Source organism: Lepisma saccharinum, chromosome 29 (genome assembly GCF_977018435.1).
Source record: "Lepisma saccharinum chromosome 29, izLepSacc3.1, whole genome shotgun sequence".
Classification (NCBI taxonomy): Eukaryota; Metazoa; Arthropoda; class Insecta; order Zygentoma; family Lepismatidae; genus Lepisma; species Lepisma saccharinum.
The window spans coordinates 35,175,104-35,199,791 of NC_139257.1; the positions used below are offsets into that span (position 1 = coordinate 35,175,104).

The 24,688-nt window shown below is 37.6% G+C and overlaps 1 protein-coding gene across 5 annotated transcripts in view; it reads left to right on the forward strand.

Annotated features, from left to right (window-relative positions):
- Positions 1-24,688, forward strand: part of LOC145981633 (uncharacterized) — a 247,787-nt gene that overhangs the window by 46,008 nt on the left and 177,091 nt on the right. For all 5 annotated transcript variants that reach the window (XM_083115017.1, XM_083115018.1, XM_083115020.1 and 2 more), the window contains exon 2: positions 4,437-4,515. In XM_083115017.1, the coding sequence (XP_082971143.1) occupies positions 4,437-4,515 (79 nt within the window). The remainder of the gene's footprint in view (positions 1-4,436; positions 4,516-24,688) is intronic.

Consider the following 24,688-nt stretch of genomic DNA (forward strand, 5'->3'; position numbering starts at 1 on the left):
CGTGACTGTACAGCCACAATCACCAAAAGGTATATAGCACATCAAGTTAAACAAAAGGGCTGTTTTGGCTTCCAGAACTAGCTCTGGACGTAAAAACCTGTAGTATCTTTTCATTAATGTCTATATGCATTTGTAACAATGTCTACACGTATTTGTTACATAATATCTGTACATTTGTATGAAATAAATAAAACATGAAAAGTGGAAAACCACTAAAAATCCGAGGAAACCGAGGTCCTGGTTTATTTAAAAGGCACCAGAAGAAAAGAGCGAATACACTTCAACAGTCAAAAAAACAAAACTAAATTTTAATTTTCATATATTAAATTGTCCAATTGCACGGAGAAATTTATTTAAAATGGCACCTTGAATAAAATGTCCAACTTCCCTATGGGGAATAGATAATTCTCAGTACACTTGAAAGACTTAATTTACACTGGGAATTATTATGTTACCATATCAACCACACAATATTGTTGTTTCACATCTTTCAAAGCTCAATTATAGTGTATATAATGGTAGAAAATGTTCATCGACTGTCTAGCTTTACGTCATTTTAGTAACGATGGAGAATTAATGAATCTGTGCTGCCATCTATGAACGAAAAGTACAGGCCCGGTAGTTTCAGAGCGGGAAAGGGGAGTCCCTTTTTTAAAACTCCACAGGAGGTAAAGTAAAACACGAATGCTTATAAGTTGGGCTCAGAAGATAGCGATGTCGGTAATGTACTGGATGATAGAGAGGGTACAGTTTGTTGTATGAAGACTTACGATTCCGATTTAGAGGTTTCAAGATGACTGCTCATTTATCTCTGTAGATGAATGTCAGGGGTTTTAGGGGAAAGATTGATTGTTTTTCCTTTTCTACTTAGATTATGTAATTCAATGGTTCCCAAAGTTCCGTGGCTGTCTTACAATGGCACCGCGCAATATTTTCACTGAAATTATATGATTGTTCCAAATATGTGCTTATTTAGTACTTTTTACACATAATAATGTTTCTGAATTTGAAATGTGTGTTTATAGGCCTACATTCTGACCAGGGTGCCGTGAAACGAAAACGTTTGTGAACCACTGAGCTATGACGGAAGTTATTTGTTGAAAGTACTTGTTGTTGAGTTGGTTGTTTCAAGTCCACTTTATGCACAGTCAGGCTAACCGGGACTGGACCTACAGTTTAAAGTGGGATCCGAACCACTATGTGCCTCCATCGGGTATCGAACACTGCGCCATCGGGAGGCCATTTGTTGAAAGTAGACCTGCATATTACCTTTATATATTTGAAATACTCTAAATTAATTATAATGTTCAGCAGAGGCGTCTCTGCGCATGCGTCAATTGTGGGAATGCTCTGCGACGACATTCATGAGCATTTCTACATTCTAATTTCTTCATATAGGAGACGTATTTATTTTACACGAGAACGCTGAACTAAGCTTATATTACATTTCTTGGATCTGAAGTGACGCATGCGTCAATTGTGGGAAAAGAATTATTACTTTCTTTCACTTCAGATCCATGAAATGTAATATAAGCTTAGTTGAGCGCTCTCGTGTAAAATAAATAGTTCTCCTATATGAAAAATTAGAATGTAGAAATGCTCATGAATGTCGTCACAGAGCAAGCTGTCCTTTTTCCCACAATTGACGCATGCGTTTACGATACGCCTCCAGTGATAAAAGCTTTTTCCTCAAAAATGTGTACAAAAAAGACGTTGCGTTCTCTGATACGCCGGGAAATACAGTAATTGTTAAACTATAGATCATAAAGCTTTCTAGCAACAACAGCGGAAAGTGGATTAATTAAAAACGGCATTCCAAGTCACTCTCCTCTCTTTCTCCCCCCCCCCCCCATCCACCTCTTCAAAGCAGAAGTCGAATTCACACAGAACCGTGAGCACATTCGCATTCTTCTTGGGTCGCGAGAGAAACGTTGAAAACCGAAGCCAAAATCCTGTCGAAACATCCCGTGCAGATTTTCAACTGTTTCTATGTAGCTTTCAAGTTGATGCTCCTGTTGCCAGAGAAGGGATCTCGTGTTTTGGAAACAAACATTTTCATGGGAGGAAAAGTTTGGACATGGCCACCTTCGGCTGCTTGGAAGCAAAACTTTTTGTTTACGAAAACTTTCCTCGCTGTGAATTTACTTCCCCTCTTTGCCCCTAGGCGGCGCTGGAGGCTGCGTGTTGTGACTGGGCTCATGTGCAAGGGTGGAAGCTATCATTTATTTCGCCGTGTGCACACGTGGCTTGATTTACTATCAGGCTTGCAAGCTTTTAAAGCAATTCATGCGGCCATGATGGATAGCTGGGTCGACCCACAACTGCCAAGAGAGACTTTATTGGAGGAGGACTTTGGGAGGAGAGTTGTGTACACATATAACAAAAATATTTAATGAAACCATTACTGTGGATTTATAAAATACAAGATGTGTCTGCAAACAGGAAGCTGGTGTTTCTGCCACGTCCCAGATATTGAAGAACCCACGAAAGAGACCATAGCTTTACTCCAGAAGTGGCAATTGGGTGCCAAAATTTACTTTCTCATGGTAGATGAGGCTTAGCTATAGTGGGGGGCGGGGGGGGGGAGGAGGGTGCAATAAAGTTGATACGCCTTGTTTATTTTGGCCATATGTAATGTTTTATTTGTTTTCTGTTAATTTCACAGAAATCTGTTTGATTTATTTATTTTCTGTAATATTGTGGTTTGTGTTATCAAATTTATAGTTTCTAGACTTATGTGTAATTGAAAGTGGCATGGGAAGTGGAAGTCATTTCCGGTTTATAAACATTTGTAGAACTGTCTAATCTTTTATTGATTCCGTTGTTAGTACAACAGTGGGAAAAAAGGCGAAAAGTAAGTTGAGTTGCGTGAGATGTTAATTTTGTGAAAACACTGTTATAAAGAAAAATCCGCAGCATAATTGAAATGTGTTTGTATTTGTGAATATCTTTGTGTTATTATGTAGTGATTGTTTAAAGGTAAATTGTGTTATTAAACTTGTAAAATGGCAAGAAGCTATTTCTTTTCCTAATCGTACGTCCTGAGAATGCTCAATGTAGCATAACATTAAGGAGAGTCCCATAACTTCGCCGCACAGGGAGATTGGGTAGCTACCGTGACGTAGTGATCCAGTGGCGAACACCAGAAAGGGACGTCACAAAGTGCCATAATCGCTGCCATTGCTTTGCCCTATGTACACAGCGCCCTACGACGCGAGGGGTCCAGGGTTCGAATCCTGGTCAAGACATGGATGTTTATGTTCGTCTGTCCTGAATGAAAAAGAGATTTGAGATAATTGACATGTGGGGAAGGTTGGCTACCACGCGGAAGACTCGGGTTCGAATCCCGGATCGGGTGATCTGGACTGGAAATCTTTCCTGTCATTTCCCTGTTTCTGTGCGGTTCTGAGGCCCATCCAGCTTCGTAAATGGGTACCCGGGGTCAACCGTGGGGGGTGATGCTGATCACATCATCCCAACTATGGCCGACATCAAGAATATGTGGAGCTCTCTCCACATCACCCCATATGCGTTCATGGCACGTGTGCATGCGCACAGGGGTACCTTTTCTAATGACATTGGCTTGCAGATTAAGTAGTCTACATAAAGGCGACCAGAGCGTGGTGCTGATCACATCACCACCACAAATGGCCGAAGCTTCGAATGTGTGGAACATTAACTCCACCCCCTTCCATGTGCACACGGCGTGTTGCCATTTACCTGAGTATGCTGGATCACAACAGTACTGTTGCCTCATTACATTCGAAACAACTGCCAGAGTATATGAAAAACTGACATTTAAAGTCCAGTTGGCATTATGTCTTCATTCAATAGTAAAAGAGCGCGGGAAGATTTCTACAGCACGCTCATTGGATTGACTGTTTCGGATGCCCGCTGTGACGCGTAGGAAAGGCAACCCCGCGTCCAATCAAGTCTTCTGTTCCCCCCAGTGACGCAACAGCCTAGGTAAAAGGTGAGGGATCCCGCCGAAAATCACAACGGCTCTGTTATAGTATTCATACCGAGGCAAATATGTATTAATTTACAAGCTACGAAATTTTACTTAAATCTCTAGTGACAGTATATGTTTGTTTATGTTTCCATATAGTGGCGTGCCCAGGATTTTCGAAAGGGGGGTTTACGTATACTTTTTTTTTATTAGTCAACCCTCATTTTGCCATCATTTCCTGGCTCTGACATTTTTTGAGGAATACAGGGCCGAAGGGGTATTATGACCCCCACCAACCTCCTCCTTGGACACGCCACTGCTTGCATAAGCAAATAAGAAATGCGTATTGATACAAGTAAACAATTTATATTTGCGCTTGTGTGTGAAACAAAATTGTGATTTGTAGTGACGAACTCATAATAATCATGAAAATACATTTATATCTCAAAAACATTCAATACCACTTAGTGATTTTGTCGTCTTTCAGGTACTGGACGACAGCATTCCATTGAAGATCAAGGAGGAGTATATTCCCGATAGTTGCGCCACAAGCACGCCTTTGCATGGTAAGTAAGACTGTATTTCGATGGTAAGTTTGGTCTCTTATCATTTTGCCATGTTATTTTCTTGGAAATCGCTAACAGGACGTGTTTTGTTTTCCAGTTGTGAATTGGGTTTCATTTCTCGCCATCTGATTGGCTGCTGGAAAGTTACAGTGCTTATGGTATCTAACCGCAGACGCGGTTTGTAAAGGAATGGAATGACTGTAATATATATATATATATATATATATATATATATATATATATATAGGCGTGTGTGTGTGTGTGTGTGGTTAATTCGAGTGTGCAAGTTCCCCTCCCCCCCACGAAACAGGCTGCTACATTTATGCCAGATGCAAAAGAAGCAGCAAATTTGCGATAAAAAATATGAAATGAATTATTTTACAAAGGAATTTGATAGTTCTATATGTGATTCCATTAAAGTGTGTAATACTTCTTACTTTATCATTCATAATTAATAATTATTCAAATTATCAGTTTCTCTACACTTTCTTTACTACTTGTTAAAGTCACCTACATCATCCTGTACAGCGCAAAGAAGATATTCTCACAATCACAGCACCGTAACTTTCCAACAGCCAATCAGCGCAAAGAAGATATTCTCACAATCACAGCACCGCAACTTTCCAACAGCCAATTCGCGTAAAGAAGATATTCTCACAATCACAGCACCGTAACTTTCCAACAGCCAATCAGAGTGCAAGAAATGAAACCTCATTCACAAGTTGACTGGAAAAAAATATTCGCTTAAGCTTAAGGACAGCGATTCGAATGTAATATGTATTAAATCTATATTAACATACACGCATTGGTCGAATTAGGCCGGTATGGCATACCGGTAGTAAATTAAGATGCCGAAAAGCATACCGGCAATATTTTTTTAAAATTGGCACTTAAAGGGTGTCCCATAAAGTGCGCAACTTTTAAAAAGGTAATAAAACAGTTATATATCAATGAAAATGCATATATTCTTATATATTTGCATTCAATAACATCTCCGATTTAATAGTGGAAAACAATGTCGTCTGGCATATGACCACCTCCACTGATGTTTTTTGCGAAATTTTCTTCCGCTGCCAGTCTCTCTTCAATCCATTCGCAAAATCGTCTCCTTTTTTTATGATCCGCCGGCTTGAGTTCCTGCACCAGTTGGATTTTGTATGCATGCATGTGAAGGTCTTTACTCAAAATTCTTTGCAATGAACTGCGTGGAATGTTCAACCGCTGTGACCGTCGGCGAATTGATTTCCTTGGACTTAGTGTTACACTTTGGTACACAACTGCGAATTGTTGAGCATTGCGTTGAATGCGATTTCGCCCAGGTGATTTCAAAGTGGCTACAGAACCAGTTGTTTCGAACTTCTTTATCAGCCGTAGAACTGTAGACTTGTTGGGTGCTTCATTTCTTCCGAAAACCGCGCGAAGTCGTCTTACCGTCTCGGCACCACTTTCGAGATTTTGATAATAAGTTTTCACGATCAGAACGCGCTGTTCGTTTGTGAACCGCTCCATCGCAACACCTACAACAATAAAGAAAACAACAACTGCTAATCAAATCGGAGTGATAGTAGATACTAGAAATGATAAGAACAGGGCTGCCAACAAAACATTTAAAAAATGGCGCCAGATTCAAAAGTTGCGCACTTTATGGGACACCCTTTATTTCTTCGCAGAAAAATAGCTGATCGCCCAAGTAGCTACAGAATGGCTAACAATGTACTACTCGCTTGTGGCCCGTACTCCGGGGAGGGGCCACGGGGCCCATGGCCCCACCTCGAACTATGAAATATTTAAATATGAACCTATAAAAAGCAACGAAAATAACATGGACGATTTTCCAAATTTGTAAAAATTTCAATTTTGTTTTTGCATATATGAATATGATTGTTGTGTAGAAGTCTGTTGTCTCCAAGGCTACCAGACGTCCGATTTAGCCGAGACAGTCCATTACTTTTAATCCCCGTCTCGGTTTTTTCGAACTGCAGTCGTGATACGAAACGTTTCTTCTTTTTGTTTTTGATTGATTGATCGATTTGGTGTTTTAGGTCCACTTTATGCACAGTAAGGCTAATCGGGACTGGACATACAGTTTAAAGTGGGGTCCGAACCACTATGTGCCTCCACCGGGCATCGAACCCGGGAGATTACAAGGCAACGACGTTCTTCCATTTGTTAACCCACATTTAGACATGTTCTTTATTGTAATAATAATGGCTAATACGCAACATTAAATTTATAAATATATTACTTTCTAAACAGAATTATGACTTTTGTATGGCGCTGGTATAAGAAAATTAAAAGGAAATTTTGAAAACATTGTTAATTTGAGGAACACATAACTATTTGAATACTTCAGAGAATTGAATGTAAGCACTAAGCTCTAGCAAAAATTAAATAAAATCGAACACTTTAAAAAACATGTAAACACTTCCAACTATTTTATAAACTCTTATATATATATATATATACACACATACATAGATACATAATATATAACATTTTCGGATCTGGCCCCTCCCTCAAAAAATCCTGGGTTGGGGCCTGACTCGCTCATTTCTCTTTCTCTCTCCCCCCTCTCTTTCTTGCACATTTCACTTTCACCATACAGCACTTTGCACTCTTCCCTACAACCTCCGTCCACGGCCAAGCGCTTCTTGTTGATCATACGTCATGACAAAGACGACAACAGCTCTGACAATACGCTAAAAGTTCTAAATTGAACCAAATTGAGGAATCAATTAACATAATCAAAAGGACATAGAATCAACCAGAATTGTATATATTATTGGTAACGAAGGACGCCCTTTTTCAGATTTACAACATGAGATACATTATTAAATTTATTGCAAGTTATCAGTTGGCAGAATGAATCAGTGATCATGCATGTTAATTTTGTGGTCTTAGGTTTATTGATTTGTTGTTTTAAGTCCACTTTATGCACAATAAGACTAATCGGGACTGGACCTACAGTTTAAAGTGGGATCCGAACAACTTGTGCCTCCACCGGGTATCGAACCCGCAACCCCTGGATTACAAGGCAACAACGCTACCACTGCGTAATCGGGGAGGCCCTTGTGGTCTTAGGAACTTATGCAGTAACGAGTGGTTTAATGTCTTAATACATTATTAGTAGGGAGTGAAGTTTTCGTTTTGTTTTCCCCTAAATTTCGATATTATTTTTTAGTGTAAATCGGTGTTTAGAGCAAAATTCGTTGTTATTTTTACATGCATGTTTACTGCTCCTTCTGAGCTTAAGATTTTTATATTGTTTTAGTTCTGGAAAATTGAGACCAATTTTAATTTTAATGACAGAAAAAAAAAATGGCTTACCTTTGTGGGAAATGACCAAATTGCTTCCATTTGGAAAACTATTTCATCTCATCAGCCACTAAATATGAAATGTTTATTGGATTATAACGCCCAAATATTTGAACACAATCACACACATCACATTTCCCTAACATTGCCAAAAAATCCATCTGCGACCTGAAAATACCGTTTTGTGTACACACATACTGCCCTCGACCCCCCTCCCCTTTTCCCTCCGATACACAACAGGTGCTTCTCCCTGAAAACTTTCTTGTTCCTACGAAATTTTCCTTCAGAGAGCGATTTCTATTTAAGGACGAGGTTAAACACTCCGTCATGTCTGCCCCAAACTGCAATAAATAAATCGTGATAATTTCCTTTGAATCGAACTACGCTACAAATCACAGAATAGCGCTTCAGGTAGTTTTTTTTAAAGAAGAAAAAAAAGTGTTATCTCATTTATATTGCATATTTCGCGGCGTTTTTCGCGTTAAAGTGTAAAATTCGGTGTTATTCTGAAAAAAAATGGGAGAATTCGCGTTATTTCGCGATTCCGAAACACCGAAAACTTGCCTCACCAGTTGCAACTATGCCCCCCCCCCGAACAAAATTCTAATCAATTAAAAATTATCATAAATTAATACTTACATACCTTTCCGGCAAATTTGTATTAGAACTAGACCACTGCGTGGCGGAAGAAAATTGCTATTTTGAAGAAAATCGTCAGAAGCAAATGTAGGACACCAGAATTTCCACCCTTTCGTTACTTACCGGTTTAAAACAAAAATCATACAATCTACCTACCTTGGCCCAAGTTCTTAGAGACCAGAGATTCCAACCTTTGCTGTAAATTACTCTTCCCTTATCGATGGAATCAAAAGTCTCCGCCGAACTGTCAATAGTGCGGGGGTCGAGAGAGACATTCAAAATTTCTCTCAAGTTTCTTCTCAAGTTTCTGTGGCTGCTGTCAAAGGATTAGGGCCCGTTTCGCCTATTGCGTTTTCACCTCCCCAATACAATTTCGCGTGATTTATGCGACACTAACTTTCTAAGGCGAAACGGGACATCCCATTTCGTCTGATCCTGTGTCGCCTTACACACAAAAAAAATTCCCACCAGGAGATATTATCGACATGAAGGGTCATTATTATTAATGTATTATTATACAGGGTGAGCATAAAGTATTTCCCTGATTACAAACTTTTATTGCTAAAGAACTATGCTAGATACAGATATGCGGTTTGTTGAAAATGGTAGTTTAACTCATAATGTTTTGTTATCAGTACACTTCAGTACACTTCGACATGTGCTCCCTTCGTTGCCCTTAGAACGTCTAGGCGATACCCAATTTCTCTCCATGTCTTTGCCAACATATCTTTCGTCACCGTCTCTATTGCAGCCCGTGTTCGTGTCTGAAGAGTTTGCATGTCAGGAACAGGTGAACTAAACACTTGTGTCCTTAACGTAACCCCATAAAAAAAGTCAAGAGGGCGAACGTGGTGGCCATGATATGGGACAGTCTCTACCGATCCATCTGTTTGGAAAGGTGTCATGCAAGAACTGGCGAACAGTTAACTCCCAGTGTGGTGGTGCACCATCTTGTTGAAACACTACCCATGGTTGAAATTCCTGTAACTGAGGCGCAACGTAAAGTTTCAACATGTCCAGGTAAACTGTTGACGTAATGGTAGGCTCAATGAAAAAGAACGGTCCAATAATTTTGTTGTGCATTAAGCCACACCGGACTGTCCCTTATGTGCTGTAACACATGTGGATTCTCCGACCCCCATATCCGGACATTATGTCTGTTTACTTTCCCGGATATATGAAACGTCGCTTCATCTGAAAATTACGCTACCTGAAACACAAGAGAAGAATAAATCAGACAAGGGAATAAGAATCAGATAAAACAAAGAAATGGAAAAAAAAACCTTGATGTATTGCACTACTTATTGCCATAGGTTTTATTTGCCTATCTACCGTGGAAGTTGAGATATAACCGACAGGCAATGGGAGCCAAGGTAGGCAACATCACAAGCTCTGCGCTCCCATTATGAATTACCCATAAAGTAATGTGTGGGAAGAGTTCTAAAGTGTTGTAGCGCATTTCCATTTTTAATAGATAAATTACTACTTTTTATGATAATGTTTACATGTGAATCATTTGACATGGCAAAAATAAACCTTACTAACTGCTATGCTTTTGTCCATTAATATAACAGTGTCACAGGCAAAAATTTCAGATTTCCCCCCCCCCCCCAAACTGGATAACCTAGCTACGTCCCTGCTCCTTAACCTGCCCAAATACATTTTAAAAACTTTATTTTTATTTCCTCAACTTTTCGGTGTTACCATTCATGCGTGACAGGTATAAAAAAAGGAGAGCAATATTTGGTGATTAAAGAGAATGGGAATCGATGTATTATTTAAGAAATCACCCTCAAAAAATTATTGCATCAAAAGACAAGTCTCTGCATACTAGCATACCGGTAGTAATTTATGTCCAATTCGGCCACTGAATACACAACGACGAGAGGAAGTGCTTGTAATCAATTAGTTATAGGAAATGTATTTTAAGTTATTCATTTTGAGCATAGAAGCTCTCTCATTTTCATGTACGTTCCATTGTTTTCTTTTGAACGTATTCTACTATTTCAATAATATTTTTTACTTGCCTTTATGTGGTGTCGATTTTTATATCAGGGTTGCCACTAGAACACCAGCAAAAATAAAACATATCCATGTATGAATTAAAAGTATTGGAAATGAAAGAGAATTGGTTAAATTCAAAGTACAGACATCAGTTACACAGGTATGGGTCATTCCATGTCAAAACAACAAGGCCTTCAACCTTACATTTGTTTATTATGATTGATATTTACAATGTTATGAGACAAAATGACAAATATAATTTCTAGAACAAAAAAGAAATATATATTTGAAAGTTTTTTGTTTCTATATTCAAGGAATAACAAGAAAACTTAGTTCGATGGTAATTGTATACTTCATTGCGAGAGTTCTCTGTCGAATGGCACGAGTTTTGCAAATCTGGGTAGCATAGTATCGTTTTTATCGTGAAAAGTAGTAAGCTAAATGTATTTGACTTGCCGTCATTGTGAATCCAATATGGCGGCCACCGTCCCAAGTTGCGAAGTTGGCAACCTCACTTTTTTCACTCTCCATGATGACCTCTTTCAGAAAAATGGTGTTGCCGCTTGTGGCGGTGATGTTCCCACGAGGTGACAAGTTTGGCCTACTGTTAATTTGAAATATGACATACTGAAAGCATAGGTTCCGCCTCAGGTGGGCCTAACTTGCAGATCCATATCTTAGGCATTTCTGTGCGTTTTTTGATATTTTTCTTCCACCATCGTGTTAATTTTAAATTTCAATATTTCGGCAATCATGACACTTACAGAAATGATTCAGACGCCGCTTACGAGGTTTTGAACAGCTCTTTTACACAAGATATTGCATGCATATATCAGGGAACATTTTTTTAAGGGAGTGTAATCAAAATGTGGGTAGTCCATTTTCTCAAATACTGGTCTTTTATTTTTTAAATGAATCCGTCTCTGGTCGGAATTTATTCGGCCGGTGGCAACCCACCATCGTGAGGAAATTGGGGAGCTTCGAATGAGTAAGCGTAATCCGGTCCCGGAAACCTACTATAACGGCTGGGGATACGTCGAGCTGACCCCCCCCCCCCCCCGACTATTCCATTACTGGTTGCAGATCTCCACGCTTAGAGGTGACGAAGGAAAGCGCGGGAGGGAGACCGGCAGTCGGTAGGTAAGCCAAGGCCCTTCAGGGCTGTTGCGCAAAGGATTATTATTATTATGTGTCGTTAATACATTATTACTCTAACTGTTGGCTCAAACGTAAATTTCTTTTTCTGCTTTGTTTTCAAACATTTTATTTACGAATTAGTTTACATGAAGGCGGTTAGGTATATATATATATATATATATATATATATATATATATATATATATTTTAGAGTCTATATTGTATTTTCGTCCACTCAACCGTCATTCTATGTGCAGGCTATATATTAATTCAAACTAAAAACAAAAATTCACACTTGAGAAACACGCTCAAATTCCAAATACATAACATTCATAAAATGAATGTCTTGTCATCAATGAAATGGGTTTTCCGAGAATAAATTATGTTAGAATAGTAGATACAAGATCGGGTGAATAAGCTGGATGGAGAAGTGGAGAACGACCATTATGGTATGGTATTCAGTGAACAACTTCCCCCACGATTCATTGCGCGTAATAACGTTCCGCCGCCATATTTCGGGCAAACAAATCAGATCTCACGTTGTAAACATGTCGGGTAAGCTTGTGCGTATGATCTTTGCCGAAGTCATTCAAGGTATGATTAACATGATCATAAGAGGAATGTGTACATATAAAATATCGCAAATTTCTTGTTGTAAGGTTCTCATACGCATTCCTTAACACATGCGAATCTGTTTGCCCGACTTCATGAGGTAAAATGTATTGCGCAATGACGTCAAATTGAATATCAACCATTGTGCCTGTATTACTTAAAAAAAACTTTTAGAATCATCTTTGGTGCAAGATTAGTATGCACGGAATACTTGTGATTTTACGTTAAAATTGAATAGTCCTAATCGACGCACAAAATTTCTTCGTGACAGTTTAGCGCGAATTTTTTTCCAGTCTGGAAATTAAATCAACACATGACACGTCCTATCCTCTTCTACAAATTTTTATTGTTGTTAATATTAATCTCTGTTATTAATTTTGTAATTCTTGTGGTATTTAATATTTAAACCTATCACTGATAATGTCAGGATAGTGACTGACCTTTATGTACATATCTTGTATGAGCTGTTGCCATGGGAATTACGATTGTGTTTTGTCTTTACTTTTGAGTTTTAAAAAGTGGTGTTGATTTCGTGAAGTAATTACCTTCACACGAACGAACACCTAGCGAGGATACATCAAAACCCCTCTCCTGCTTGTGGTTGTGGAGTAAACAAACAAACGCCAAATCATCTCTTCTTCCATTGCCCCTTAAGGAACAAGCATAGACACGCTCTTTTTAACAGATTATGCAGAGCCAAGATTCCAAATCCTGTATCACTACCCTCCTTTTTATCGTCTCCTTCCCCTCGTAGAGTGCCACACACGTAAATTTGCCGTTGCGTAGAAACGAATTTTCGTTTCGTCTCCCTCTCTCTTAGCATCACGTGTTCTACCCTGCTCGAAAACCTTCGCTATTGTTGCCATATTGTCATTCCATTCCTGGACACACTCGCGCAAACTTCATTGAAAACAATTGAACAGCGCTCCAGCTCGCGGTTCCCACCGGTCAGCAGGGACGGCAATGTGGCAATATAGCACGGCGTAGTCGTTGCTTCTTTTATGCAGTGCATGTTCATTGGCTAGCTAGTAACTAGTGTTGCCAACTGTAATAATGAAGCACTATTTCTGTCACGGAAGGGGAAAGCAGGTAAAGTGGCGGTGAGTTTTGTTGGATTGGAAGCACCATATTTTTATTTTATACTAAGTATTTGACCGGTTTGACGTTGTGTGCGTGTATTGCGTGTGTGTATGTAAAAGTGTGTGTTTGCTAATGAACGTTAAATTCCATAATGCCTCCAGTTCTGTCGAAGTTGAAATCAAAAACCTTGCATAGCCAAGCTCGGGAAATTCTAAGCAATTCAACTCTGGCTCCGGCAGGTGTTCTTGTAGAAATTGCATAGAGGAGGCTGTCATTTTTGCTGCTTAATGCGATACATATTGTTTTCTGTGTTAAAATTGCCATGCTTTGATGGGTGACCAAGTTCATAGCAGGGCCGGCGGAAGGGGAGGGCGAACCGAGCGGCAAAATTTGAAGAGAAGAAAAAAATAAGCCTATTGAAAACTGTGATCGAGCGAGATATTCTTTTGCGCTGAATAGTATTGAAATAGCATAAGAAGTCTCATTATTTATTTTATATTTGATGTTTTAGTTAGGAATATATTGATTTTCAATTTTCCGTTGCTGCGTAATGACCGGGGGGGGGGGGGTCGAAATAGAGCGGCATCTACTGCCACCTCCCAGGGAGGCAAAATGACTAGCGCCGGCCCTGGTTCATAACAAAAGAAAAAGCCGCGCAGCTTATCATCTAGTGGCAGTATATGTACTTGTTATTGTTGTCGAAGCCGGCATCCTTTGTAAATGTACAACAAAGGCAACCGACTGTCACAGATCTCAGAGAGGAAATAATAATACTGTTTGAGGAGGAGTGTTATGGTGCAATTGTAGCGGTTTAACACGTTGGCATGTTATTATCTGCCGTTGCAGTTCCATACCAGTGTATACGGGTTTTGGGAGTGAAAAGTTAGAACGCCACCAGTGCATTAATGCAATGAAAAATAATATATACGTATATATTTTTTTTATTTTGTTTGAAATCACTCAAATAAGGAATCGTATGAAGAAGTCTTCTTTGCAGAATTTTTGGTAATTGTACTTATGTGTTAGTTCATATTTTGCGAATTTTTAGTCCATATGTATGTAGCTACATACAAAGCCACTTGTTAGTACATATTAATCCTAGTCCTGGTATAATGCATGACGTTTAAAACTCAACGTTAGATAGACCTGAATTCTCTAATTTTATTGTTGTACGTAACAGCTGTGCATCGGCGCACCGCAGCGATTTTTCTATCTGCTCCATTAGCAACACTGCTTCTTTAGTTCTGTCGCGCATTGCACGGCAGAATTATCTGCGCTGGACTCTACAATGTGGATGTTACATAGTTTTGCCCGGCAGAGTGATATTCAATTTTGAAATTTGTGGGTATATGCAAGTTTGTGATCAGTGTTACAGTACAGTGAAGTGAATTATAATATTGCGACATATTAAAGACCACAACGACTTCGATTCTATATAACTCCCCCAGTGTTCTACACCCCTTAGATCCTTGATCAAGACTGCCACATACCCGGCGGCGAGGGCCATGAAGAAGATGATGATGTTGAATTGGAAGATGCTGTTATTGCTTTGAAATTCCAATGGTTTTGTGAACATGAGCATTTATTTTGCTAAGAAGTAAAATATGCTTCTTTTCTCTTAGTGAAAACTTGACTGGTTATTTGACCAACGAATGAACAGAGATATTATTACCCATACCCTGAGAGGCATCACGTGAATGCTACGAGTCTTCATATGAACTTACTGTTTGGTGTTTTAGTTAAACTATGTTATTTTGACTGAAAGAACATGTCGCACATTAGTTGATTAATTGTGCATCATAGTCGAAATATTACACTTCGTAAAATTTGATACATTGTTGCTGTATCCGAAGATTGTGTTTCTATCATACGTAACATATTTTATAATGTACTATTAGTACTACTTTGGGAAACAAAATCCCAGCGGCGTGTTTCAGCCCCCCTCCAACTCTACCCCTCGCTACGGGCCTGACGGACAGAATTGCAACGATGAAAGGTTAAAGACTAATTTTTGGATTGGTAAAAAAAACGACGATTATACTACTGTGAAATACTGTATTTAAATTTGAATAAAGAACTTTTGCGGCCCGTTTTTATATATGAACAGGTAGACCGTTAAATTTTACGGTAATATCTAACAGTGTGCATGATCTTAGTGTTGTCAACTTTTCCGCGTGAAATTTCTAACAATGAAAATCTTTGAGAAAAAAAACATGGTAAAAAGATCCAAGAAAGTCCGGTTAACAATAAAGAGAACATTACTTGTATATAGCCACCTGTAAAATGGAACATTAACATATAAGGTTGAATATTGCTTTCGCTATTGATGAAAAACAATACCGATAAGAGAACAATATGTTTGACATTAAAGCTAATCATTATTTACGTGTGCCTCCGATACAATACTTGTGAATTTTCAATATGCCTAGCACGATACGCTTGTGTTGAGCTTTCACAAAGCCCTCAATGTAGTCCGTGAAACCTTTCCAGCAATATATATTTAACAATTATGATAATGATTCAAAGAATGCCGCAGAGTATGTTACTAGCGTATAATATTCTGCAATAGACACAATTTATTATTTGTTATTCTGCATTGTTATCTTTTTATTTATATAGCTATGGTAATAAGGTTGATTAATATACTATCAGTAGTGTTGATAACACTTAAAGACTGGTTCTGTCTGCCCCTTCTTTTCTAATAAAGCAAGGTTGCCAGGCTCTAGGTTTTTAACTTCATTTTCCCGGATTTTTAAATAATAGTGTGTTAGTTAGAGTTTTTGTTTTAAGTCCATTATATGCACAGAAAGGCTAATCGGGACTGGACCTACAGTTTAAGGTGGTATCGAACCCGGAATCCCTAAAATTCTGAAACTGTAGGGCACTCGCTTGGATGAGAACAGTAGGTGTGAAATGATATTGATTGACCTACAGGTGCTTGTTTTAATGTTATTCAAGGGAATGTAACAAACAATTTGCAAAATGTATTGCAATGGAAATAGCTCGAATCCGTAAGTGAATAAAATGACATGATAAACACATTTTTCACTTACGTTAAATCGCGAAGTAATAGTAACGTATAGTGAGCCTCCCGAACTTTGCCACATTTTGTACATATTCTGTGAAGAATACAGCGAAAATTTGTACTTTTCTCCATGTGAGTAATTTGTTCGCAATCGGAATTGATATAAATACTGTGGTGACAGATACGTTGCAAAGTTGTTTTATCCGCAATTTTTCAACACGTTTTGTCGCAAGTTGGATCCAACCCAGGAAAAATTTCCCCGCTTTTTTCCCTGGAAATATTTATGCATCGCACCATACATTCCGATGAAAGGAGAATCGAAATAAGCGTGACACATCGTAACTAGAAATATTTCAATACGTTTATTTTCTAGGTCAACCTCTTCTTTATTTGATAGCGTAAATAAACTGACCCCTGTTTATTTTTATGTGATATAATGTGTGGAAAAATAAGGCCAGACTCACAAGATAACACGCTATTATCTGTATCCGCGATTTGAAAAGGAATTCACGAGGCCGATCTTTCATAAACCATGGTTTGCCAAAGTTAATACATTCGAAAAGTTTAGCCTCAGTCAACGAGTTAGAATATATACATAGAATGGCAGTCAACGAGTTAGAATATATACATAGAATGGCTGAAGGTCTCTTCCGGATGGGAAAACTGAATCTTCGTCCGCCATGATATAAGTGCCCTAACCCCAAAGCTCCACAAGATTGATTGGCATAACGTAACGTAACACAGGATTAAGCGCGAAAGAAACAAGAGAGAAACGGATTAAGCACGAGAGGAATTAGAGCGAAACTCATTAATTCCGAAACAAAAATTAAACAGGAATTAGCGCGAAAGGAAGACCCGCCAAACGGATTAAGCGCGAAACCAAACGTGGCCACCGGAATAAGCGCGAAAGGTACAACCGCGGAACGGATTAATCACGAAACCACAATAGGTAAGCGCGAAAGAAAACTGCGAAACGGATTAAGCGCGAAGCTAAAATTCAACACCGGAATTAACACGAAAGGAACAACCGCGAAAATTTAACGTCTCTCTTTATCCTAAGAAAAGTCACTTTTGGCTAATCGCGACGATGAGGAAGAATGATAAGATGAAAATGACAAAAGACACAAACACACATGGACAGGAATCAACAAAAACTCCAAAGAGAATTATACATGGTGTCTGTCCAGACGCCAGAGCCTAGTTACCAAAGCCCCATAAGAGTCAATGGTTGATTTGTAGTTTTAAGTCCACTTTATGCACAGTAAGGCTAATTGGGACTGGACCTACAGTTTAAAGTGGGATCCAAATCACCGTGCCATGTTTGATTGATTGATTTGTTGTTTTAAGTCCACTTTATGCACAGTAAGGCTAATTGGGACTGGACCTACAGTTTAAAGTGGGATCCGAACCACTTGTGCCTCCACCGGGTATCGAACCCGGGACCCCTTGATTACAAGGCGAGAACGCCATAAGAGTCAATGTTAATTGCAGCAGAAACTTTCGACCGATGTACTTTACTTCTAATATGTTTTGGTATTATACGTATCTGATTGGAAATATTATATTGCCGTAGATATAAGATCCACTAAAGTTTCTGAAACCTCGGAAAATATGCGAACTACAGGCTTCATCGTAACTTGAACTAGCGACACTAGCGCCACTGCTCCCACGCCAGGGTTTCAGATGGGTTGGTGGATCTTATGCGTGCAGAGGCGTCTCTTGAACGCATGCGTCAATTGTGGGGAAAAGGACAGCTTGCTCTGCGGCGACATTCATGAGTATTTCTACATTCTAATTTTTTCATATATTTGTTTTACAAGAGAGCGCTCAACCAAGCTTATATTACATTTCTTCGATCTGATCTGAAAGAAAGTAATAATTATTTTCCCATAATTGACGCATGCGCAGCATGCGTTCACGAGACGCCTCTGTATACGTGTATTTCCTGCATCTTCCCTCCGTTTCAATGCGACGAGTGTCGGAAACTCGAGAGAAAAGAAAGGAGAGACAGAAATAAAGGAGGAAGGAGAAAAAGGAGGTGAGAGATATAGAGAGAAAGAGAGAGAGAGAGAGAGAGAGAGAGAGAATGATTAGGTCTTTATATGCATTCGGACTATATATTTGGAAAGCAAGGGTAATAATTTTTCCTAAAGTTTTCGCATTGTAGAGAATATTCTTTGTCACGTTTGTGCAATATCTTGAACCAAATGTTCGCCTGAAAGTGTAGGGAAATTGAAGAAATGTTTTATTCGCCACTGCATCATCGTGAGAACAACAAAACAAGTTTTATATTTACAGAATTTCAAAGAAAGCAGTCGTTCGAAAAACACCAAGAAACCGATACTTTTTTGTTTCTCACGTCGATGAAAAATCGAAAGTATACTCGAAAAAAAAAGAAAACAGTTACCATTAACGGAGAATTGAATAAGCTAAAGTAACTCGTTGCTATGTTGGTCTACGGGTTAATTTTTAATTGGCGTCCAAACTCGAGTATCTATTATATTTAATCCGATAGTACATAAATTTTCTTCCCACGACCTTAATTATTGTACACAAAGATCAGTTTCATGGTCATGCACAGTTTACTTTATTTTGAACTTCAGTTTTGTCTCCTGGAATATTTTATCATTTGGACTTGACTGGCTGTTGCACAGAGGCCTTCAGTTGTAACTACGTAAGTAGCCACAACAACGGTCGTATTTTTTCGTAAATGATGGATAATGGTTAATAATTTCGTTGTTATTGTCTTTAAACAGTTTCGAATTAATAGAACGCTACTTTTAATTAACAATTAAGATATTATTTTTCATTATGGACATGTAGATTTTTATCAAAATTTGCAAATTATGACGACGGGAAGTAATAAGAATCAGTTTCCTTGACTTACTATTTATTCAATACGAACACGTAATTACAGGTATTACACCCCGTACAAACGTCAAGGCACTGCTCGATTCCCAGTCCGACGTCAAGCGATCTGCCGTTTCAACTACTAGCCCCGCCCCCTTTCCACCTCGCTCGAGCCACGAGGCATGAGGAGCTCTGAGGTAGTCTACCACGTCACAGCGACGATCCTACCTCAATACACTCGAGTACAAAATTAATCAAATAATACAACTGTCATAACTCCCCTCTCTTGGGAGAAAAATTTCCTTCAAGTGAAATTTTTACAAAATAAAATACCCATTTATAATTTACACATCGTTATGTTATCTACACTCATACTTTGTGTAGTTACAGTTAAACTGGTATACATCATGATCAAATATACTGGATATAATCAATACAACAACATTTATGTTAAAGAAAATATAAAAATAGCAAATAAATATAAATAATTTGAAACAAAATCTAAATCTTTCTTTGATCTACCCAAAATAAATGTTTGTACAATTTTGGATTTAGTTTTTCCAATTGGCTTAAATAACAACTTCTCTTTTCAATGGTACAATTCCAGATTTTTAGATTATCACTGTGATGGTTACCACTGATATTGCCAGTTTTCAAATCTATTACAATGTATACATTAGTTGCTTGTTTGTCAATTACCATATACGGCCCTTCATAGACCTCGCAGTACTTTTTAGTGCGATTTTCTAGGAGGCTGCTAAGATAATGGGTTTTTACAAATACCAGGTCTTTTATTTTAACTTCAGGTCTATTTTCTTGTTGTAAGTTGTACCTGTCATTTATTTTTTTCCTTGCTTGGAAACCCTTTACAAAAGCCATGTATAGTTTATCTTTCCACAGAGAAATTTCATTAGGCGGTAAATTAAAATGATTCAAAATACATGAGTTAAGATCTCTGTTTAGTTGTAACTCGGAGGGAGCAAATCCTAGCTGTGTGTGTACACTATCATTTAATAAGCTTACAACTACATCTATATATTTCGGCCAATCCTTGTGGTTGTTTTTACAAAACACACGCATAAGCCGGTTGAGTTCAGAATGAATTCTCTCAACTAAATTAGAACTAGGGTGATATATTGGGGTATACGCCAATTTTATACCTAAACTTGTTAAAGTGTCCACATATTTGTTAGAATGAAACACCGTGGCGTTATCACTAACCAACCTGTGTGGAATGCCAAAATGCCTGACATATCCTTCTAGCAAGGCTTTTACAATACTGTTGGCTGTACCTGACCTAATTGGATAAGCGAACAGATATTTAGTGTTAGCATCTTGTAAGGTTAGAAGAAACCTTTCTCCTTGCGAACCTTTAATTAATGGTCCTTGTATATCTAAAAACAAAATAGTTTCACCTTGGTTACAATGTTGTTGGAATATGCCCTTGGGCGGATGTCTACTCGGCTTCGTTCTCATACATAGTTCACAATCTTTGATATAACTCAGAATACCTTTTCTCATACCAGGCCAAAAGTACAGTTTCCTAACTCTTCTGAGTACCTTTTCACAACCAAAGTGGCCCATATTGTCATGATAATTCCTCAGTATTACCGAAACTAAAGATTGAGGTATACATATTTTCCAGATGTTCTCAAAGTGAAAATCTCTTATCATCAAAATTCCATTGCATACTTTATAAAACTTTTTCCAATTTCTACACCTTTGAGGTAAACTTACATTTACATTTTCACAATTGTTCAAATAATCAATAATAGGTTGAAATATCTTATCATTGTACTGTTCTTGGACTAACAACTCTACAGGTATATCCAATACTTCATTTTTAAACCTTACATTATTGTTTATGTGCATCAAGATCGGCTCTGATTCTGAAAATTGTCTGGACAATAAGTCCGCTAGACCATTGTCAGATCCTTTGCAGTATTCTACAATGAACTGGTATTTTTGAAGTTGAAGGGACCAACGCAATAAGCGAGGGTTCCAATTCTTCGAATGGTTCAGCCAAGTGAGACACTTATGATCACAAACTAAAGTAAATTCTTTACCCAAAAGATATTGATTACATTTCTCAATACAAAATAAAAGACTTAAACATTCTAGCTCGGTTATGGTGTATTGTTTCTCATAACCTTTCAGTGTACGACTTACATAACTTATTATTCTTTTCTCGCCATCAATTATTTGATACAAATATCCTCCGATGCCAAGTAAGGAAGCATCTCCTTGGACATAAAACCTTTGATTAAGATCAGGATGAAATAGTTTAGCATCATTAGAAATTTCTTGCTTGAGCAAATCAAAACTCTCTTGTTCCGTCTTAGTCCATATCCATTTCTTACCTTTCCTTAACAATTCATATAAAGGTGCACATATGGTAGCAAAGTTTGGAATGAATCTTCTCATCCAAGAGAAACAACCTATTATTTTTTGAAGTGTCTTTACATCCTTCGGAGTAGGAAGATTTAGAATAGCCTCTACTCTTTCTGGATTTACTCTTATACCTGTTTTGTCAATAATGTGACCCAAGTACAATAACTTTTCTTTACACAGGAATGTCTTTTTGAGACGTACAGTCATACCAGACTCTCTTAATTTAGAAAATACACTTCTTAAATGTTCTATGTGACTTTCTAAAGATTCACTTCTAATGCATAAATCATCAACATAAATGATAACATTCTCTGACAGAATGTCGCCTAATACCTTGGTCATTGCCATCGTAAATGCTTGTACTCCATTACATGTACCAAATACTAAACGTTTGTATTGGTATTGTCTACCTTCAAACAAAAATGCAGTATACTTTTTAGATGACTCCGACAACAAAATCTGGTGAAATCCAGAGGACATATCGATCAGTGATACATATGGTCTGCCAACAAATCCTTGTAATGCCTCTTCAATATTAATAGGTCTAATTTGACTAACTTTTTGGTGTTGATTAATATTCCTGAAGTCGGTACATACCCTTACACTTCTATCAGACTTAGGAACTATTACTAGTGGATTTAAATAAGGTGAATCAGAAAGTTCTATAATGTCCCACTCAAGTAATTTTTGAATATGATCTCTAACATTTTGTCTGTAATGATAAGGTATTCGATATGGCTTAGAAACTAAAGGTTCTGTTGTATCTAATTCAATATGATGTTCATATTTAGTACATAAACCAGGTTTTTCATCAAACACCATCCTAAATTCAAGTAACAAATCAAACAGTTGCTTCTTTTCATCTTCATCGAGTATTTCAGCTTGCATAGCTTTTAATTTAAGATCTTCTACACTAGCAACAGTTATTTCCTCTTTTGACTTTCGTTTTACATTAAGACAACTACTCTCTGCCTCTTCACTCACATCAAAAGTTGGACAAGATATAGGTAATAATTTAACTAACCTTTCACCTTGTTTGGTGTGTAACAATAAAGAATTTTCCTTGAAGTTTACAAGAGCCTCTACATTATACAAAAAATCTAAACCTAAAAGAATGTCTACTGTCAAATCTTTGACGACAACAAACTGAACAAAAAACATAATATCTTCAATTTCTATATCAACACAAAATTTTCCAAGTACTTTCTGTTTTCTTTTTCCAGAATAGTCAACCAAAATAATATCTTCTATTGGCTCTAATTTAGGTCTGGTGACTTCGCTAGTAATACTTTTCCATTTGTTCTCTGACATCAAACAAATGTCACTACCACTATCTACTAAGCATTTACTCTCTATCCCATTAATATTTGCAAAGATAGAAGTTGTATTCTTGACTTTGTTTCTGAGGTTTACGGGTAACATTAAGTTATTAGAACTATATTTCGCTTCATCTTCTAACAAGTCTTCATAAAAATTAATATCTACCCTACATACATTTTTAAGGCATGATTCACAGTTTGCTTTATTAGAATTTTCATTACAAAGTTTGTTTCTTAAATCTTCAGTATTAAGATTGTCTACTGACACAATATTCTCATCTTCGCCTATGCTATTCTGTGTCACAATAACAATAGACTCACTATCTAGTTTAAAGGTTGTTCAGGTACAAACCAGGGCGCATTCACTCTAAGTGAAGACCCACCATTACCATTTTCTATTTCTTCCCTAGTACTAGATCTAGGTTCACTTCTTTGAGGATTGTTTTGAACATCATCGTGTGACACAGTGTTTGTACTAGTATTTCTATACCTAGGCCTACTATTATCAGCATTTATACGATTTTGGTTACTATAATTGTATCTACCTCGAAAGTTACTATTTCTATAGTTATTACCAGAATATGGAAAACTGTTTACTCTCCAAGACCTTTGACCAGATCTACTATCATTACTACTATTATTATCAGTGGCATATCTCCTGAAATTACCAGAATTCCTTACATTAGTCTCATGGCTTGCGTTAGAATTTTGCATATTGCTTACTCTAGATTGATTATTTCTTTTAGTTTCATTAACAACTTGTACTTGTCTAATACCAACAGGCCTTCCATCTCTCCTACTTTCACCTTCAACACTTGCATACAAAGCTTCATGACGCGCAACCAATTCCGCAGCGGTACCAAGACTAATATTAGGTTGATTTAAGATTGCTTCTCTAACTCTATTTGGTAACTGTTGGGCTACTAAAATAGTTTTTTGCTGTTCTGGCATGTCTGGCTGAATGGAATTTAGTAAATTAATCTGTGACCAGAAATAATTTAACAGAGTTTGTCTACTTTCTTTGCTGTATCTCTTGCACAAGACATTTGCAAGACATGTTGACTTCCACGATGCACTTTCAAAGGCATTAAGGAAAAGAACCTTAAAAGAACTATAATCTACAATGTGTAGTTTCTCCTGAGAGAACCAATTTTTAGCAACACCTTTCAAAAGCATTGGTACATACTTCATGTAATCTTTTTTGGGAACATTTAACATATCCAAGCGATCCTCAACCTCTTGAAGAAATTGTGACGCCAAATAATCCATCCTAGTTGCAGTAAATTTAGGTAACCTATCTAGATCAGAGTACTTAAGTGTACTAGGTACAAACTTCCTTCTGTAACTACTACTTTTGTGATCAGTTCCACTTTCCGAACTACTATCATGAAATTTATCTCTTGACATGCTTTTTGTAACTCTACCTGTCTTATAGCTACTTACAGATTTACGTTTAAGCCCCCTTAACTGAACTTTAGTTTCAGAGTTAGAAGATTTTACATCTGAATCAGATTCTCCTTTACGTAATGGTCTTTGCTTTCTAAACGTGATATATTCAGTTTTTTCAATGGGTAAAGAAGCTTTCCTTGCTTCCCTTTGCTGTTCAGACAATCTAGGAACATCAGGACTAACTAAGCCTTGTACTCTAGTTTCTAATCCTAAAGAAGATTTTACCGGTTCAGCACTTACTCTTAAAATGGAAAAATCATTCGTTAAATCTCTAACTTGATACCGAATATTCTCCAGCTTATCATCTAGAACCTCATATTTGTTAGTAATCTCTGTAAGTTGTTGTAAGCAA